Raw genomic sequence first — 16051 nt, forward strand, 5'->3', positions numbered from 1 at the left:
TCTGCCTGTGCTCTTCAATAAGACTACACAGTGTTTTGATGGATCATGATTCGCCTAATGCCCCATCTTAACAATGAAAAGTTGATTGGGAATAAACAAGTCACTGCAATGGATTACAAAATTATTACAGAGTAAATGAAATACAATAATATGCTGTTTAGACATAGGATAGGAACTTTGCATCGCACAGATAAAGACTAATTTTGCAGAGTTCATGGAAGCAACTGCAAATTTTAAAGTGTAATTGTATTTGGTCAGCAAATTCCAGGGATTCTAGCAGGAAAATAATTTACAAAATGACTTTTAGAAAGAGATGCTAATCTATCCAACTGAAGCTGGATCCTTTACACTTCTTACTGGTGGAATATCCAAAACACTTTCAGGGCAAGGTTTAAAGCTGCCAGAGTTCGTTGGAGAGGTAGGGTACCTCTTAGGAGAGGAAAGGAATCATTTTTGATTTGTCAAGGGAGATGTTTGTGAGAGGTAACAAATACTTTTGGAAAATTAAAGTTTATTTAGGGGAGGTTAGTTGCTGTTTGGGAGTGGTCAAATGCTCTTTTAGATTGTTAAAAGCAGGCATCAATGTGCCTACAAAGTGGCAAAAGCAATTAGACCTGCAAAGCTGCCAAAGCAACTTTCAATGATTAAACAATTTAAATCTCATGATTTATAAACGTTTGAGAATACTGCAGTGTGAAAAATTCAGTCCTTGCAATTTCATTCTGTGGGTCATAACCTAGCATTATCACAATTGGGGTGCCTGTTGGACCACAGTACGATTAACAATTCCATGTGTTAATAAAATCTTTGAAATGGGGCTATGATTACAACAAGCCTTTCCTCTGTTCTCCAGCATATGCAGTCCACACTTTCTCCCTATGATTACAAATGCTTGTTTTCATACGGAAGTTGAAGGAAGTTAAATGTAGGAAATCGAATTGGACAAAGCTAGCATGGGTTTATGAAAGGCAAATCATGCGTAACTAATAAAGGTTTCCAAGGATGTAGCTATTAGAATAAGGGAAAATGAGTGAAGAGATACTGGGCAAAATTAAAGAACTGGGATAGTAGTTAATATATCGGCATGGATTTAGAATTAGTTGACAGTCAGGAAACAGAAATTGGGAATAAATGGACCTTTTTCCGTGTGACAGGCAGTGATGAGTGAAATACCACAAGAATTAGCTTGGACCCCAGCTAATCACAATAACTGGGTGAGGGAAGCAAAAGCAACATTTCCAGGTTTGCTGGTGACAGAAAACAGGCAGGACAGTGAGTGGTAATGAAAACGCAAGCATACTTCAATTTGGACAAATTGAGTGGGCTGATGCAGTACAATATGGCTAAATATGAATTTATCGACCTAGATGGGAAAAACATAATATATTGGGAAATGTAGACACACGAAGTGATGTGAGTATCCTTGCACATCAGTCAATGAAAATAGACAGACAGATGTGGTGAAAAACGAGGACAGCAAATGGTATATTGGCCTTCGTTGCAAGAGGATTTGAGCTCAGAAGCGAGGATGCCTTACTGCAGTTATACACGGAGTTGGTGAAATCATACCTGGAGTACTGCATGCAGTTTTGGTCTCCTTAACTAGGCAAAGAAAAAATTACCATAGACAGCCCAAAGGAGGTACACTTGGCTAATATTGGAGATGGCAGAACTCTCCTTTGAGAAGAGCTTGGTTTGACTGGGCCTGTATTCACTAGAGATAAGAAGGATGAGAGGGATCCAATTGAAACAAACAAAATTCCAACAAGGTTGGACAGACTAGAATACAGGGTGGGTGTTCCCTGGATGGCAAGTCACAGTTTCAGAATACGGGTAGAGTATTTACGACTGAGATTAAAAAAAATTCTTCATTCAAAGGATAGTGAACCTGTGGAATTCTCAACCATAGAAGACTGGAGGCCATGCCACTGAATATATTTAATAAAGAGATAGATTTCTTTTTATACTCTAAAAGGCATCAAGAGGTATCATAGAAAGCAGGAATATGGCATTGAGGTAAAGGATCAGCTGTGAATTTATTGAATGGCAGAACAGGCTCAACAGGTTGATTGGCCTTCTCCTACTGCTTGTTTCCATGTTGCTACATTTTTATGTTATCAATGTGTTTTTAAATTATTGAATTCATCAATTTATACTAGAACGTCATCTTCATGGGTTCTGACATCTGTCTATAGTGGATATTGGGTGAGTTGGCATGGGGGGCAAAGGAGGTAGGTGGTGGCATAGATTGGTATTAGTTGACACTAATTTGGCAGAAGGCCTATAAAGAACCATGGACCAGGCCCTTTTGTAGCACATTGGTAGTGATCTTACCCCTGCACCAGAGGCATGGGTTCAGGTCCCACCTTCTTCAGAGGTGTGTAATAACATCTCTGAACAGATTGATTTAGGAAAAATTCAAAAATAAAGGAAATAAAGGAATTGATGAAGAGGTAAAGTTTGGCATGGATGATATGCAGGGTTGGTAAGGAGCATGAGGTGTCATGGGGTAGCACAGTTGGGACATGCAGTTTATGTGGGGAACTGAAAGGAAAAGGTGTCTTTTGTTGCTTTGTTCGTTTTATGTTGTGACACAGTCCCACAGAAACAAGATAAGACTTACAGCAGCACAATTCTGCACCCGGCATCTTCTGTGGCTGCCTGCACACTCTCTGCCCAAGTAGTGGGGGGCATGGACTCAATTCCAGTTATCACTCTGTCCCCTAGAATGAATAGTTGACTGACAGATTTGGGCCAATGCGCTGGTAACACAACAACAGCTCACATAGCACAACCATTGTCATTCTCAACGTCTTTTACTAATCCTACACTCTGCTTAGTTACCAAATGCCCTCAATTTTCAACTGAAGGGAGAGTTTAAAAAATTGGACATGATTAGGATGTGAACAGTTAGTTCACTGTGCCCAGAGACACTGTTCTTATTTCTTGTACTCAGCATAGAGGCATAAAAGGAGCAATCAAAATTCAGGATGGTCATGTCAGAAATTTCCCAGTGTTTTACCAAGATTTTATGAATCTTGTAGTTAATATCCAATGTTCTCATCTATATGAACCCAAGCAGCATTTATTTGAAATTAATTCTTTCATTTGCTCACAAAGCACTTAATGTTTAATAAATTTCAGTACTGAGTGCAGCATAGAATTTCAAACAATTCTTAAACCATCAAAAATCGGTGTTTATTGAGTGGATAATCAGCAACTTGTCCTTGGATCATTCATGTTTGACAATACACTTGAAAGATTTCAACTTCGGTTGGGAATGTTTAATTGTTACAACAAATGAATGAAACGTGATAGTTTAGACACAGCAATTGATTTTCAAATGTAAGCAAATAGAATCATAGAGCCATAGAGATGTACAGTATGGAAACAGACCCTTCTATCCAACCCGTCCATGCCAACCAGATATCCCAACCCAATCTAGTCCCACCTGCCAGCATCCGGCCTATATCCCTCCAAACCCTTCCTATTCATATCCCCATCAAAATGCCTCTTCAATATTGCAATTGCAAAAGCCTCCACAACTGTTGGAGAGTTTTACCTAGTTATCTCACACATCAGAGAAATATAGGCATAATCCCCACAATGACTTGTTCCTTTATTTTACAATAATGTCAGTCAGAAAAACAGGGCTGTACCCAGAAACAATAGCTTATTTAACTTAACCTGTTGAATGGAAATGCTATGGGATTATGTGAAACACCAGTTTACCCGTTAGCCAATATTGCTATTCGATAACTTTAACAAAGAGTAAAATCAGATAAATGAAATATAACCATTCAAGCCAATCTTCAGTTTTTTGATGGTTAGATTAAGTTAAAATTATTCCCAATATTCTCCTGGTATAACAAGTTCCTTTCCCTGAAGTAAACCACAACTCACCAATGCTTGTCGGGAAGATTTCTTCATTGTTGATTTGAACCTCAATCCAATCCATCAAGAGGCTCATGTACTGAGGAGCTGGAAGGGCAGTGGGTCTTTTGTATTTGTTATCGTCCTGCCATCGATATTCATACTTCTGTCCTCCTGACATGATAGGGCAGCTCCTGTCAGTACAGAACTCACAGATTGTCCCATAAATCAGGTTAATTCGATTAAAGAAGTCCACCACATGAACAGCAATCCAATCATTAAGGTCTTCACCATTGGGCAGTTGAACAGCTCCCTTCAGATCCACTCCTGAGCTTAATGAAGCCTGTGCTTTCTTATGGAGTTCAAACCTCTGAGTACCTGGTTCAAATTTCCTCTTTGGCCGAAAGGTTTTGTCTTTATTGAATACCTGCTTCAGGGCTGTTGACATGGTAGGATATCAGTTGTTTCAACCCGATGCACTCAGAACAGCTACACTTTAGTAATGCTATGTCTATGATTTCTTGGTCCAATATTCAGTGGGTCCTCAGTTTGTTTCAATCTTTTACTTCCACTAGTTCTTTAAGGGAGACAGTTCTTTCCTGTTCGAGAAGTTAGGGTGGGGGGGGGAAGAGGGAAATAGTTTAAAATAAGTGTCATTAACAGTCCAAGTTATTTTCAGCACATACTTAAATTTTTGCAACTACTTCATGACTGGGTAGTAATTGTGTTCCTTTTAGATATAAAAACCAAGAGCATCTTCTAAAATAAAAAGAATTGGAACATCAGCTGAAATTTTCAAGACATTGTAATCTTACGCAGCATTCAATGAAATGTAAACAGAAAGCAAACTTGTTAGAACTGACATATCACCTTGAATAATATTTCACTTCAAAAAAATTGTATCTGTAAATATGGTTGGAAAGAAAAGACATGAGCTTATATTGTACCATGCAGACTTCACTATTTAAGGTGCACGATTTTTTAAAAATGCCTTGATAAATTTGATACAAAACATTTGTGTCTAAATCCAATAAAGTCTGAATTGTATGTAGCGTTGCCAGCTCTTGTACAAGCCACACTCAGTAAAATGTTGGTGAAGGTCCTGAAGGCATGCCCAGGTTGTGAGTTTTTGAAATGCTCAAGTCTCAAACTGGTCGATTGGAACTGGATCGGGAAAAGCGAGGAGATTGATATACTTTAATCACATTAACTTGGCCTTTTAGACTTAACTTGAGGATAGAAATAGGCAATGGTCTTGGACATCCATCAGACCAGGAGCATTCAATAAATCTAGAGAATGAATAAAAGTCAGCTGAAAGGGTATTGATTTTACTCTGGATTACTTTTCTTGTAAGTGAAACCATACAGTAGTGTGGGTCACCAGTCACTTGGCAAATAGCTTACATGGACAAAACATTGGTATGGCTTTAGCTGGCTTGGCTCTGCTTATGCTCTCAACACTGTTAGACTTTGTAACTTTATTCAAGGTAAGCAACTGGTCTCCTTTTATTTAATGATACCACAATTTCACTTTTGTTGTTGCTGTGAAAGCAGCACATTGTCCTGTGCAGTTGGCACTCAGCACTATTTAGCTATCAGCACACACTAATTCCCAAAATGCTCAATGTGTAAATGTTTTGATGCAGTGTGCATAATCCAATTTCAACACAATGCCATTCTTCTCAAGCTGCTGAGTCATGCCATTTCTGAAGCTGAGGCACTGTCTGTCAGGGCACATTGATGCAATTTGAAACCAAAGAATTAGTTGAATCTCAGCTTACATCAATTAGACTACACTGCAGTTTCCTCATCCATTCTCGCTCATCAAACAGAAATCAGCAACACATAACCAGCTCTACGTACTACTGAAAAAGTGTTCATATACAGAACAGAAAATCGCAGTCATGGGTCAGTGGTTTTATAACATGAGTAACGTACGTGAGCAAGAACAAATTCTTTTAAAATACGCAACTTTTTTCTTTCAGTTTCCTTGCACGCTTCCCTTATTACAAAACAAGTCATCAAAGCAGGCAACTCAATGGAGTAAAACCAGAAACCACTGGAGAAACTCAGTTCTCGCAGCATCGGTGAAAGGAGAAATGAAGTAACCTCTTTGAAACTCCAAAACTACTTAATGAAATAAATCAGTTTAAAGAATAACAAAAGCTCGAATAGTTTTCTGAAAGAGAGACTGATGAAGCTTTTCATTTTTTTCCTCTAAATTAGTTTAGGAGAATCATTAAGTAATTCTTACTTAACAACAGAATTTAGAATCAGAGCTATTGAGGGTGATGAAAGACCACCAAACTGAAATATTAACATTTCTCTCTCAACAGATGCTGTCTGACCTGCTGAGACTTTCCAACATTTGCTGCTTTAATAAATATTTCAAACATTGGTGACTATCATCTCTACGTATTTTCCAAACACATCTGATCTGTCAGCCCTCTTACTTTTTTTTAAATGCTATGTTTTCTCCTAAGTTCTACAAGTCTTTTAAATCCAGATTTGGCAATATTTAAATCATAGTTCCATCATTTATTTCATCTCTATTTTTTCCAACTCAATGGTGGCCTAAACTATGGGCACTGACCAATCACTTGGAGTTTTCAATTAACCCCATCCCTTTGAGTGAATAACAGAGAATAAATTATTGCAATTCATTCACACTGTTCTTGACAGTGGTTAGATAGTAACAGAAGAAGGTGCAGCAACTTGTCATGCTCAGGAATTAGACATTGAATAAAAATGTTTTTAAAGATATATCAATTCACCTGTATACTGTCAAAAATGTCAGTTCTGTGTTTGCATTTGATACCAGATATTCTCCTCCAGAACATCGTCCAAAATATACATTGTTATACATAAAAATGTCTCTGTATTCTAGTTTAAAATAATACTGAATTAAAACAGACATATTTTCAGGACTACCTGTGAATAATCTCAAAATAATGGAACCAAGCCTAGTCCACCAGTCATGTCAAAATTTGATCCATGCATTAAACAATGGTCACTTCCTAACAAGCAGCCTGTAAAATCATATCAGATTAAAAGTGATGGTAGAACTGTCAACCTAATCATTCCTTCCTTACTTGGTGATTCTTGATGTCCTTATACATTTCTGAAGTACTTGAACAGAATAAAATACAAATTTATTGTCACTTGCATTTTTACAAAAATACAGTGAGAAGTGTTTAAGTCGCCATACTCAGGTTGTTGCTCCTAAAATACAAACATGTTATTTCAAGGGATACACTCTGCATTCTTCAAAACAAATCCAAAGGGTTGCATGGTAAGTGAAGGACTTCACAGCATGTTGTTTTATAAATTCTTTAAAAAATGTGGGTTCCTATAAAGTGATTTAACCTCATATCACTAAAGTGGAACGCGTTGCTGTTCAATACAAATACAAAGAAAATAACCCATCACCATTTTGCTTCCTTCTTTTGTTGTGGCTCTTTAGTGTTAAATTGTGCTCTACCATTTGCAATGGGCTCACTTATTTTAAATCCTCTGTTAAGATGACAGGCAAAGTAATTTTAAATTAACACATTGGTTGACGAAAGTCACACTGTGCCACTTCAACCCACAAGTTTGTGAATTGTCAGCTTTGATCACTAATTTGCTATTCCACACCATTTGGCAGCAATAAAGTGATTCCCACATGTTGAGAAGCAATGGGGGTCCGTGTTTGGGAATTTGGCTTATCTGCCAGTCTCAATGCTGCACAACCTGCATGAATACTTCAGGCTTCTGATCCTGCTCTGCAGGACAGATTGTTAGCCTGCTGATGAAGAGACATGAACAGAGATGGGGCAAGAACAAATGCATCAAGGGAGTACTCTAGGGATGTGCAGGCTTTATCAATGAACTATTTTACAGTATTTGATGCATTGTCTCTTCAAAGTAGCTTCTATGTTTCTACATTCCAACCGACGTACACATCAGGTAATTCAACTATGACAGTAATGACAGCCAATGATATTCTGTTCTCGCTGAACATGCATTGCCTAAATGGTTCAGTGATAGCAAGAGTCCTAACCAATGATTTTTCATTTAATTCGAGAATGTTGACATTAACTATAACATCACTGCCAGCCTATCTGTGATTTGCTAATTCAAAATCCTGAAATCAACCTGGGATCTTCTTGGTTCATGTGATTTGAATACTCATTGGGAAAACAGTGAGATATCAAAAAGCTTATTTTATACTTACATCAAAATACACAGGGGCTAAATCTCAGAAGCAGCCCATTCAATCCAGCCATCCATATCTGTGTTTACACGTCACTGGAGTAAATTGTGTGAATCATATTATTCCAGTCTGTTCTCCATATTTCTTCAACACTTAAATTTTATGCAATGACTGTTAAGTCAGGACAGGTCTGAATGTGACTGATTCAACTCACCCTACAAAGTCCTATAGCAAATTATAAGACCATAGACCTCAGAGCAGAAATTAGGCCATTCAGCCCATCAAGTCTGTTCCACCATTCAGTCATGGCTGATAAGTTTCTCAAACCCATTATCCTGCTTTTTCCCTGCAACCCTTGATCCCCTTGATACTCAAGAACCTATCTATTTCAGTCTTTAATATACTCTATGTCCTGGCCTCCATAGCCTTCAGTGGTGATGAATTCCACAGATTCATCACTCTCTGGCAGAAGAGGTTTCTCCTTATCTCCATGCTAAAAGGTCTTCCCTTTAAGGCTGTGCGCTCAGGTCCTAGTCTCTCGTACCAATGGAAACATCTTCCCAACATCTACTCTGTCCAGGCCATTCAATATTCTGTATGTTTCATTTAGATCCCACTGCCTTGCCCATCCCCACCTGCCACTCCTCCCCCTGCCACTCCTCCACCCACCACCCGAACACAACCCCCCCCCCCCCCCCCATTCCTTCTAAACACGATCAAGTATAGACCCAGAGTCCTCAAACATACCTCATATATTAAGCTTTTAATTCCTGGAACCACTTTCATGAACCTCCTCTGAACATGCTCAAGGGCCAGTACATCCATCTTGAGATATGGGGCCCAAAACTCTGCACAACACTCCAAGTGTGGTCTGCCTTATAGAGCGTCAGAAGTACATCCCTGCCTTTATATTCAAGTCCTCCCAAATTACTAGCACTCAGTCAAGACTATTAACAATCACGTGCAAAGTCAACCTGTGCAATACTTTCAAGCTAGAAGGAGTGTTGACCAAGGATGAAACTTAGATTATTGGTGAGAAAATACAATAATATGTAGAAATTTTAAAAAACAGCATGTATCAATTAACAGCCACACATTTCTAGTGTCAAATATTTCAAGAATTGCTCATTATTTAAATCATGTTCACTAATGTCCTGCAGAGAAGGAAACCTGCCTTGCCCGATCTGGCCTACATGTGACTCCAGACCCACAGCAATGTAGTTGATTCTTAACTGCCTCTTGAAAGGGCCTAGAGAGCCATCAGTTCAAAGGAATATGCAACAGATGCCAGCCTTGCTCGCAATGCCCACATCCAATGCAACAATAAAGAATTAAACGAATACATCACATAGCTGATATATCATTTGAATCGATCCTTAAACAGGATTAAAAGCAAAAATTAATATATTTACACTGATCATTCGGTAAAAGGCATTTTAAATCTCTGAAAGATAATCAATAAAGTGCCAATTACACAAAAAAATTATCTGCCTTGTCATAGAAGTTCAGCTGCAAATGTGAATATGTAGATGAGTTTCAGAACACATCTTGCAACACTCGAGTCATAGAGTCATACAACGTGGAAACAGACTCTTCCGTCTAACTCGACCATCCTGACTAAGTTTCCCAACTAAACGATTCCCATTTACCTGCGTTTGGCCCACATCCCTCTAAACCTTTCCTATTCATATACCTGTCCAAATACCTTTTAAATGTTGTAACTGCATTTGTATCTATCACTTCCTCTGGCAGTTCATTCCATATACAAATGTGAAAATGTTGCCCCTCAGGTTCCTTTTAAATCTTTCTCCCCTTACCTTAAAAACATGTCCTCTAATTTTGATCTCCCCCCATTCTAGGGAAAAGACCTTTGCTATTTATCTTATCTATGCATTTCAAGATTTTATAAACCTCTTCAAGGCCACCCTTCAACCTCCTATGCTCCAGTGAATAAAGCCTACCCAACCTTTCCCTATAACTCAATCCTTCAGTCCCGGTAAGACCCTTGCAAATATTTTGTGCACCCTTTCCAATTTAATAATATTCTTCCTATAGCAACACCTCTGCACAAAACTAATACCAATTTATTAGCACCAAAGTGAGGACTTTGCTAACCCCCCAGATTTCTCTCCTTACTTCAATAAGCACAAAGTATATTTTCCCAGCTGGCTTGTCTTTTGAGTTTCTTTTGAGTTCTACCCAGGTGAAAAGCTCAAAGACAAAGACAAAGTTATGAGAGTTATCTTTAGAATGACACCTAGTCTCTTGTGTACAAGATGCTTAGGGGTTTAGATAGGGTTGACAGTGAGAACCTTTTTCCGCGTATGGAGTCAGCTGTTACTAGGGGACACAGCTTTAAATTAAGGGGAGGTTGGTATAGGACAGATGTTAGGGGTAGATTCTTTACTCAGCGGGTTGTGAGTTCATGGAATGCCCTGCCAGTATCAGTGGTGGACTCTCCCTCTTTATGGTCATTCAAGCGGGCATTGGATAAGCATATGGAGGTTATTGGGCTAGTGTAGGTTAGGTAGGTTTCGGTCGGCGCAACATCGAGGGCCGAAGGGCCTGTACTGCGCTGTATTTTTCTATGTTCTATGTTCTATATATTTGCCTAATCAAACTGTTTACAGATGTTAATACACAGTCCTGGAGCAGGTGTTGAACTTGAACACAGGCCTCTGGACTTGTGTTAGGGACACTACAACTGCAGCACAACAGCCACTTAAAATTACTTCTACAAATATCTGCCTCATCCAGTACAGCTGTGCTGTCTGAACTTCTACTTTATAAGAGACAGCAGTTCTATCTCAGGCAGTTCTGTTGTAAGGACTTTGTTTAAGGCCTTTTGTGATACAGTGGTATTTTCCATACCTCAGAACCAGGAGAATCATGTTCAAGTCCCACCTGCTCCAGAACTGTGTACTACACATCTCTGAACAGGCCATTAGGAAAATATCTATAAGGATTTTGCTGTGGAGCTGCCAAGTCAGGTTCCTTGGTTCCACCAATATCAGGTAGTTGGCAAAGCAAGTCATAAGTAAGACCATTCAGTCTACTTAGCCTGTGCTAATGCTAGCTTCCCAATGGAGCTATATCATTATTAGAATGCAATGAAAGAAAAGTATAAATTCAAGCATGTATCTAATTCTCTTAAGCTTGAATTGGAATGTCAGAAACATATTCTTCTGTGCATAATACAATGAATAGTCTAAAAGGACAGATCTCTTTCTTCAACTTTTGGAAATGAAGTAGTAAAATTTCAAACTACAGTTGAGTATTCTTTTTTTGACTTTGTACAGAGTCAAATTCAATAACAGCAAGTACAGGAAACACAGTAAATGAATTTTTCAGATCAGCCCCTTCTTCAGAAGTTGGCACCCTGTTGATTGAATGTGAAAGTTCGATGGCTCAAACAGCAACAAAGTAGACAGTTACTGGTCCAGCCAATCTGATCAGAAGATTCATAATACTGTCAAAGTCTGGTAACATCTTCAGTGAGCCTCCAGATAAAGTATTGGTGGTGTGGCCCGCTTTCTATTTATGTGTTTGGGCAATAAATAGAAAGCAGATTATACCACTAATGCTTCATCCAGAGGCTCATTGAATACATTACCTTGTATGGTGATGAATCATCTGAAAACGAACCTTCCAGCTCAGCAAGCAAACCTACATCCAGAACCTCAACCTGGCTACTCAAAACTTGCTAAATGTCAGGGTAATTATTATCTGGTCATGATTACACTGCTTTTTGTGGACGATTACTGTATAAACATCTTTTGTTGTGTTTCCTACATTGCAATAGTTTCTACAGTTCTCTACGGGCTCTCCAAATGAGCATATTGATGTAATTCCATTCTGCTGCCTTTTCTCCACGCCATTGCATATTGTTTCTCTTCAAATAATCATACAATATCTTCTGAAATGCCTCAATTGAACCTTCCCACATAACGCTTCCAGGTGTTACATTCTAGATACAGACCATCTGTGTGAAAAAGGTTTCTTAGAACACAGTTACTTCTTTTGTAAATCACTTTAAATCTATACCTGCTCATGCTGTATCCTTTTATAAGTGGGAACATTTTCTTTCTATCTACTCTATTCAGACCCTTCCTTATTTTCTAGCACACATGCTTTAGTGTCATGTTAAACTGTATCCAGTGTAAGGATCAACTGATGCTGAAGGTCTTATTCACATCTTAGCCATCAGTAGCCAAAATACTCAGGCTTGTTTATACCCCTTTTTCACCTTGTCATTCCCTGACTCTGTTTAACCATCTCTGGTAATACAAGGGATTCTTACCAAATAAAGTTTTGATTCAGCATGGTACAGCTTTTTGTCACTATCTTTTAAGATCAGGGGCATTATCCGTGATATTCTAGCCAATACCTAGCCCTCAAACAACATCTATAAAATCATATAATCTGATCATGATCACATTGTTAACCACATTCATATTCAAAAATTGTTGGTGGAATACTTAGCCATTGAATATATTCAGGACAGAGACAATAGATTTCTAGATCTTAAATCTATCAATGGAAAAGGGGACAGTGTGGGAAAGTGACATTAAGGTTGAAGATCACCCATGTTCTAGTTTAATGATTGAGCAGTCTCAATGGGTAGACGGTTGCAACTGCTCCTATTCTATGCTCCTAATAACGAATGTCTTTTATTGACACGTACCCAATCAAAGCAGAAAAAAAGGACAGATGCACCAATCCACAAATGCAATGTGATAAATGCCAAATTGTCCCACTAGTTTTGGTTGAATTATATACATATTGGCCCCATGGCACGAGGGAGAATTCTTCAAAAGTAGCAGCTTTGATCTTTTGTATGAATTTGTAAAGGTAGCCACAACTTCACTTGAAGATATTAGGTCATCTTCATATCCTAACAGCACTATGTCAAACAGAAACCACTGTCTTATGTAAATGACAGCACATTGCTCCCTCAGCACCACAAATGAAGCTTTAACATGGATTCAATACTCAGATTTCTGAAGTGGGATGCGATTCTGCTCCATGTGCTGTAATGGCAAAAGTGTCACTCACTGAGCCACAGTTGACACCTTAACACAGTTAAATCTCTTCTTTTTTAAAGAATGCCTTTTCTTCAGGTTATTAGTAATGTCTTCCCTTATCCTTTAAATATGCCTGTGTAAAGGCACTTTTAGACATTGAATGCAGTGCATTAGATGCAAGAGATAAAAACAGAGAAGCCAGTAATAGAGTCATACAGTCATACAGTTATAGAGATGTACAGCACGGAAACAGATTCTTTCGGTCCAACTCGTCCATGCCGACCAGATATCCCAACCCAATTTAGTCCCACTTGCCAGAACCTGGCCCATATCCCTCCAAACCCTTCCTATTCATATACCCATCCAGATGCCTCTTAAATGTTGCAATTGTACCAGCCTCCACCACTTTGTCTGGCAGCTCATTCCATACACATATCACCCTCTGAGTGAAAAAGTTCCCCATTAGGTCTCTTTTATATCTTTCACCTCTCACCCAAAATCTATGCCCTCGCGTTCTGGACTCCCCCATCCCAGGAAAAGACTTTGTCTATTTATCCTATCCATGCCTCTCATGATTTTATAAACCTCTATAAGGTCACTCCTCAGCCTCCAACACTCCAGGGAAAACAGCCCTAGCCTATTCAACCTCTCCCTACAGCTCAAATCCTCCAACCTTGGCAACATCCTTGGAAATCTTTTCTGAACCCTTTCAAGTTTCACAACATCTTTCCAATAGAAAGGAATCCAGAATTGCACGCAATATTCCAACAGAGGCCTAACCAATGTCCTGTACAGCCACAATATGACCTCCCAACTCCTGTACTCAATACTCTGACCAATAAAGGAAAGCATATCAAACACTTTCTTCACTATCCTATCTACCTGCGACTCCACTTTCAAGGAGCTATAAACCTGCATCCAAGGTCTCTTTGTTCAGCAACACTACCTAGGACCTTGCCATTAAGTGTATAAGTCCTGCTAAGATTTGCTTTCCCAAAATGCAGCATCTCATATTTATCTAAATTAATACTCAGTAAGTCTGACAACATCTGTGGGGAGATAAGAAAACGTTTATATTTCATCTGACCATAAAATGTAGGAGCAGAAGTAGGCTATTCAACCCATTAAGTCTGCTCCACCATTCACTGAGGTCATGTCTGATCTGATTCGGATAAATTCTGTGTTACGATCGAGCCCTCCACAATCACCTCTTGAAGGAGCGTCGCTCCGAAAGCTAGTGTGCTTCCAATTAAACCTGTTGGACTATAACCTGGTGTTGTGTGATTTTTAACTATGTCTGATCTGATTATCCTCAGCTCCACTTCCTGCCATTTCCACATAACTCTTGATTCCCTTACTGATTAAAAATCTGTCTATCCCACTCGTGAATACGTTTAACAACCCAGCCTTTACAGCCTCCACAGATTAATTATGCTCTAAGAAAATTAATTTCTCCTTATATCTGTCTTGACTCGGTGACTCTGACATTATACTCTCTGGTCCGAGACTCCCCTACCTATGAAAACAATCTCTATGTATTTACCCTATCAAGTTCCTAAGAATCTTATAATCTCAAAGGTTGCCTATATTCTAATTGTGAATGTATACAGGCCCATCAAACTACTCAACCTCTCCTCATAAGAAAATCCCTCCAAACCTGAGATCAAACTTCTTTTGATTGCCTCCAATGCCAGTATGTCTTTCCTTTGATAAAGAGAGTAAAACAGTACATAGTATTCCAGGTGTAGTCTAACTAGTGCATTGTATAGTTTAAATGGGACGACCCTATTTTTGTGCTCCATTCTCTTCAGAATTAAGGTCAACATTCCACTTGCCTTCCCTATTACCTGATGAGCCTGCACGCTTCTATTTTTGTGATTTGTGTACAAGGACTCCCAAATCCCTCTGTTCTGTAGACCTCAAGCTGATGAACTAACAGAAGGTGAACAAATTTGACATGTCAACTTCATTTTTGACTCTCCGCAGATGCTGCCAAACCTGCTGAGTATTTCCAGCATTTGTTGTTTTCATTTTGAAATTCTGGCATCTGAAGAATTTTGCTTATGTACATAAATCTACTTTTTGTTTTTGATGATAATGATGAAAGCCCTTATGCTGATTAAACCAGGTTGACACACCTAGATGGCAGGAGATAGAGTGACTGACTGCTGCATTGATCCAAAACTCTGGTTATACAAACTGATATTTACTTTCCACTTTCATAGTATTGCTGCATATAAGGAAAATTAGATTCAATTAATTTCAGTAAGTGTAATGCTAATTAAATTGGCCCAGACCATAAGTTATTGCATTCTAAATTAATCAATGTGTTGATTTGTACCAGTAGACAGGTTTGGCATCATAACAAATCCCAGAATTAACAATACTGGGCCAAGAATTACATATATTATGTAAAGACAATGGTTTTGGAACAGAAATGTGGTGCAATGACTTAAAGTTCACATAAATTAAATTTGCTAACAAATGGGCACAAACTTTTGATTTTAATGCACATTTTGTTCTAGACCTGTTTTCGGATTGGCAAACTCCATCATTAAGATGGATGGGAAGCACAGACTAACAGTGAAAACAGGAACACTCTGGCACTTGCTGTGTCTAAATTCTTTCTGACTAATTTTTGTTTCAACATATCTTTGGCAATATTTTCAATTCCATTCTCCAATGGTGAGTCCAAATAAAAGTTCCATGATGCAATATTGTTTTTGTTGAAGGATTACAAATAACTTCAGAAATAAATGGTATTTTTGTAGACAATTTACTAGGTTTCTGAGGTTATGGTAACCTAGAAATAAATGGTAGTTGCAGTTTGTTTGTTTTTTAAGGTTTAATACTATTTGCTACATTTAAGTGAAATTACTTTAGAGTTGAGTGCATTTCATGACATGACGCATAGCTTTAGCAGTGAAACACAACACTGTCTTTAAGTGAGGACACCCCG

General features: G+C 38.5%; 1 protein-coding gene across 7 annotated transcripts in view; it reads right to left on the reverse strand.

Moving 5' to 3' along the window:
- The window catches only part of LOC140489493 (MOB kinase activator 3B), a 168165-nt gene that overhangs the window by 69637 nt on the left and 82477 nt on the right, over nt 1-16051 (reverse strand). For all 7 annotated transcript variants that reach the window (XM_072589016.1, XM_072589018.1, XM_072589017.1 and 4 more), the window contains one exon: nt 3904-4472. In XM_072589016.1, coding sequence (XP_072445117.1) covers nt 3904-4321 — 418 coding nt within the window. In that variant the 5' untranslated portion in view covers nt 4322-4472. The remainder of the gene's footprint in view (nt 1-3903; nt 4473-16051) is intronic.

Source organism: Chiloscyllium punctatum, chromosome 2 (assembly GCF_047496795.1).
Source record: "Chiloscyllium punctatum isolate Juve2018m chromosome 2, sChiPun1.3, whole genome shotgun sequence".
Classification (NCBI taxonomy): domain Eukaryota; kingdom Metazoa; phylum Chordata; class Chondrichthyes; order Orectolobiformes; family Hemiscylliidae; genus Chiloscyllium; species Chiloscyllium punctatum.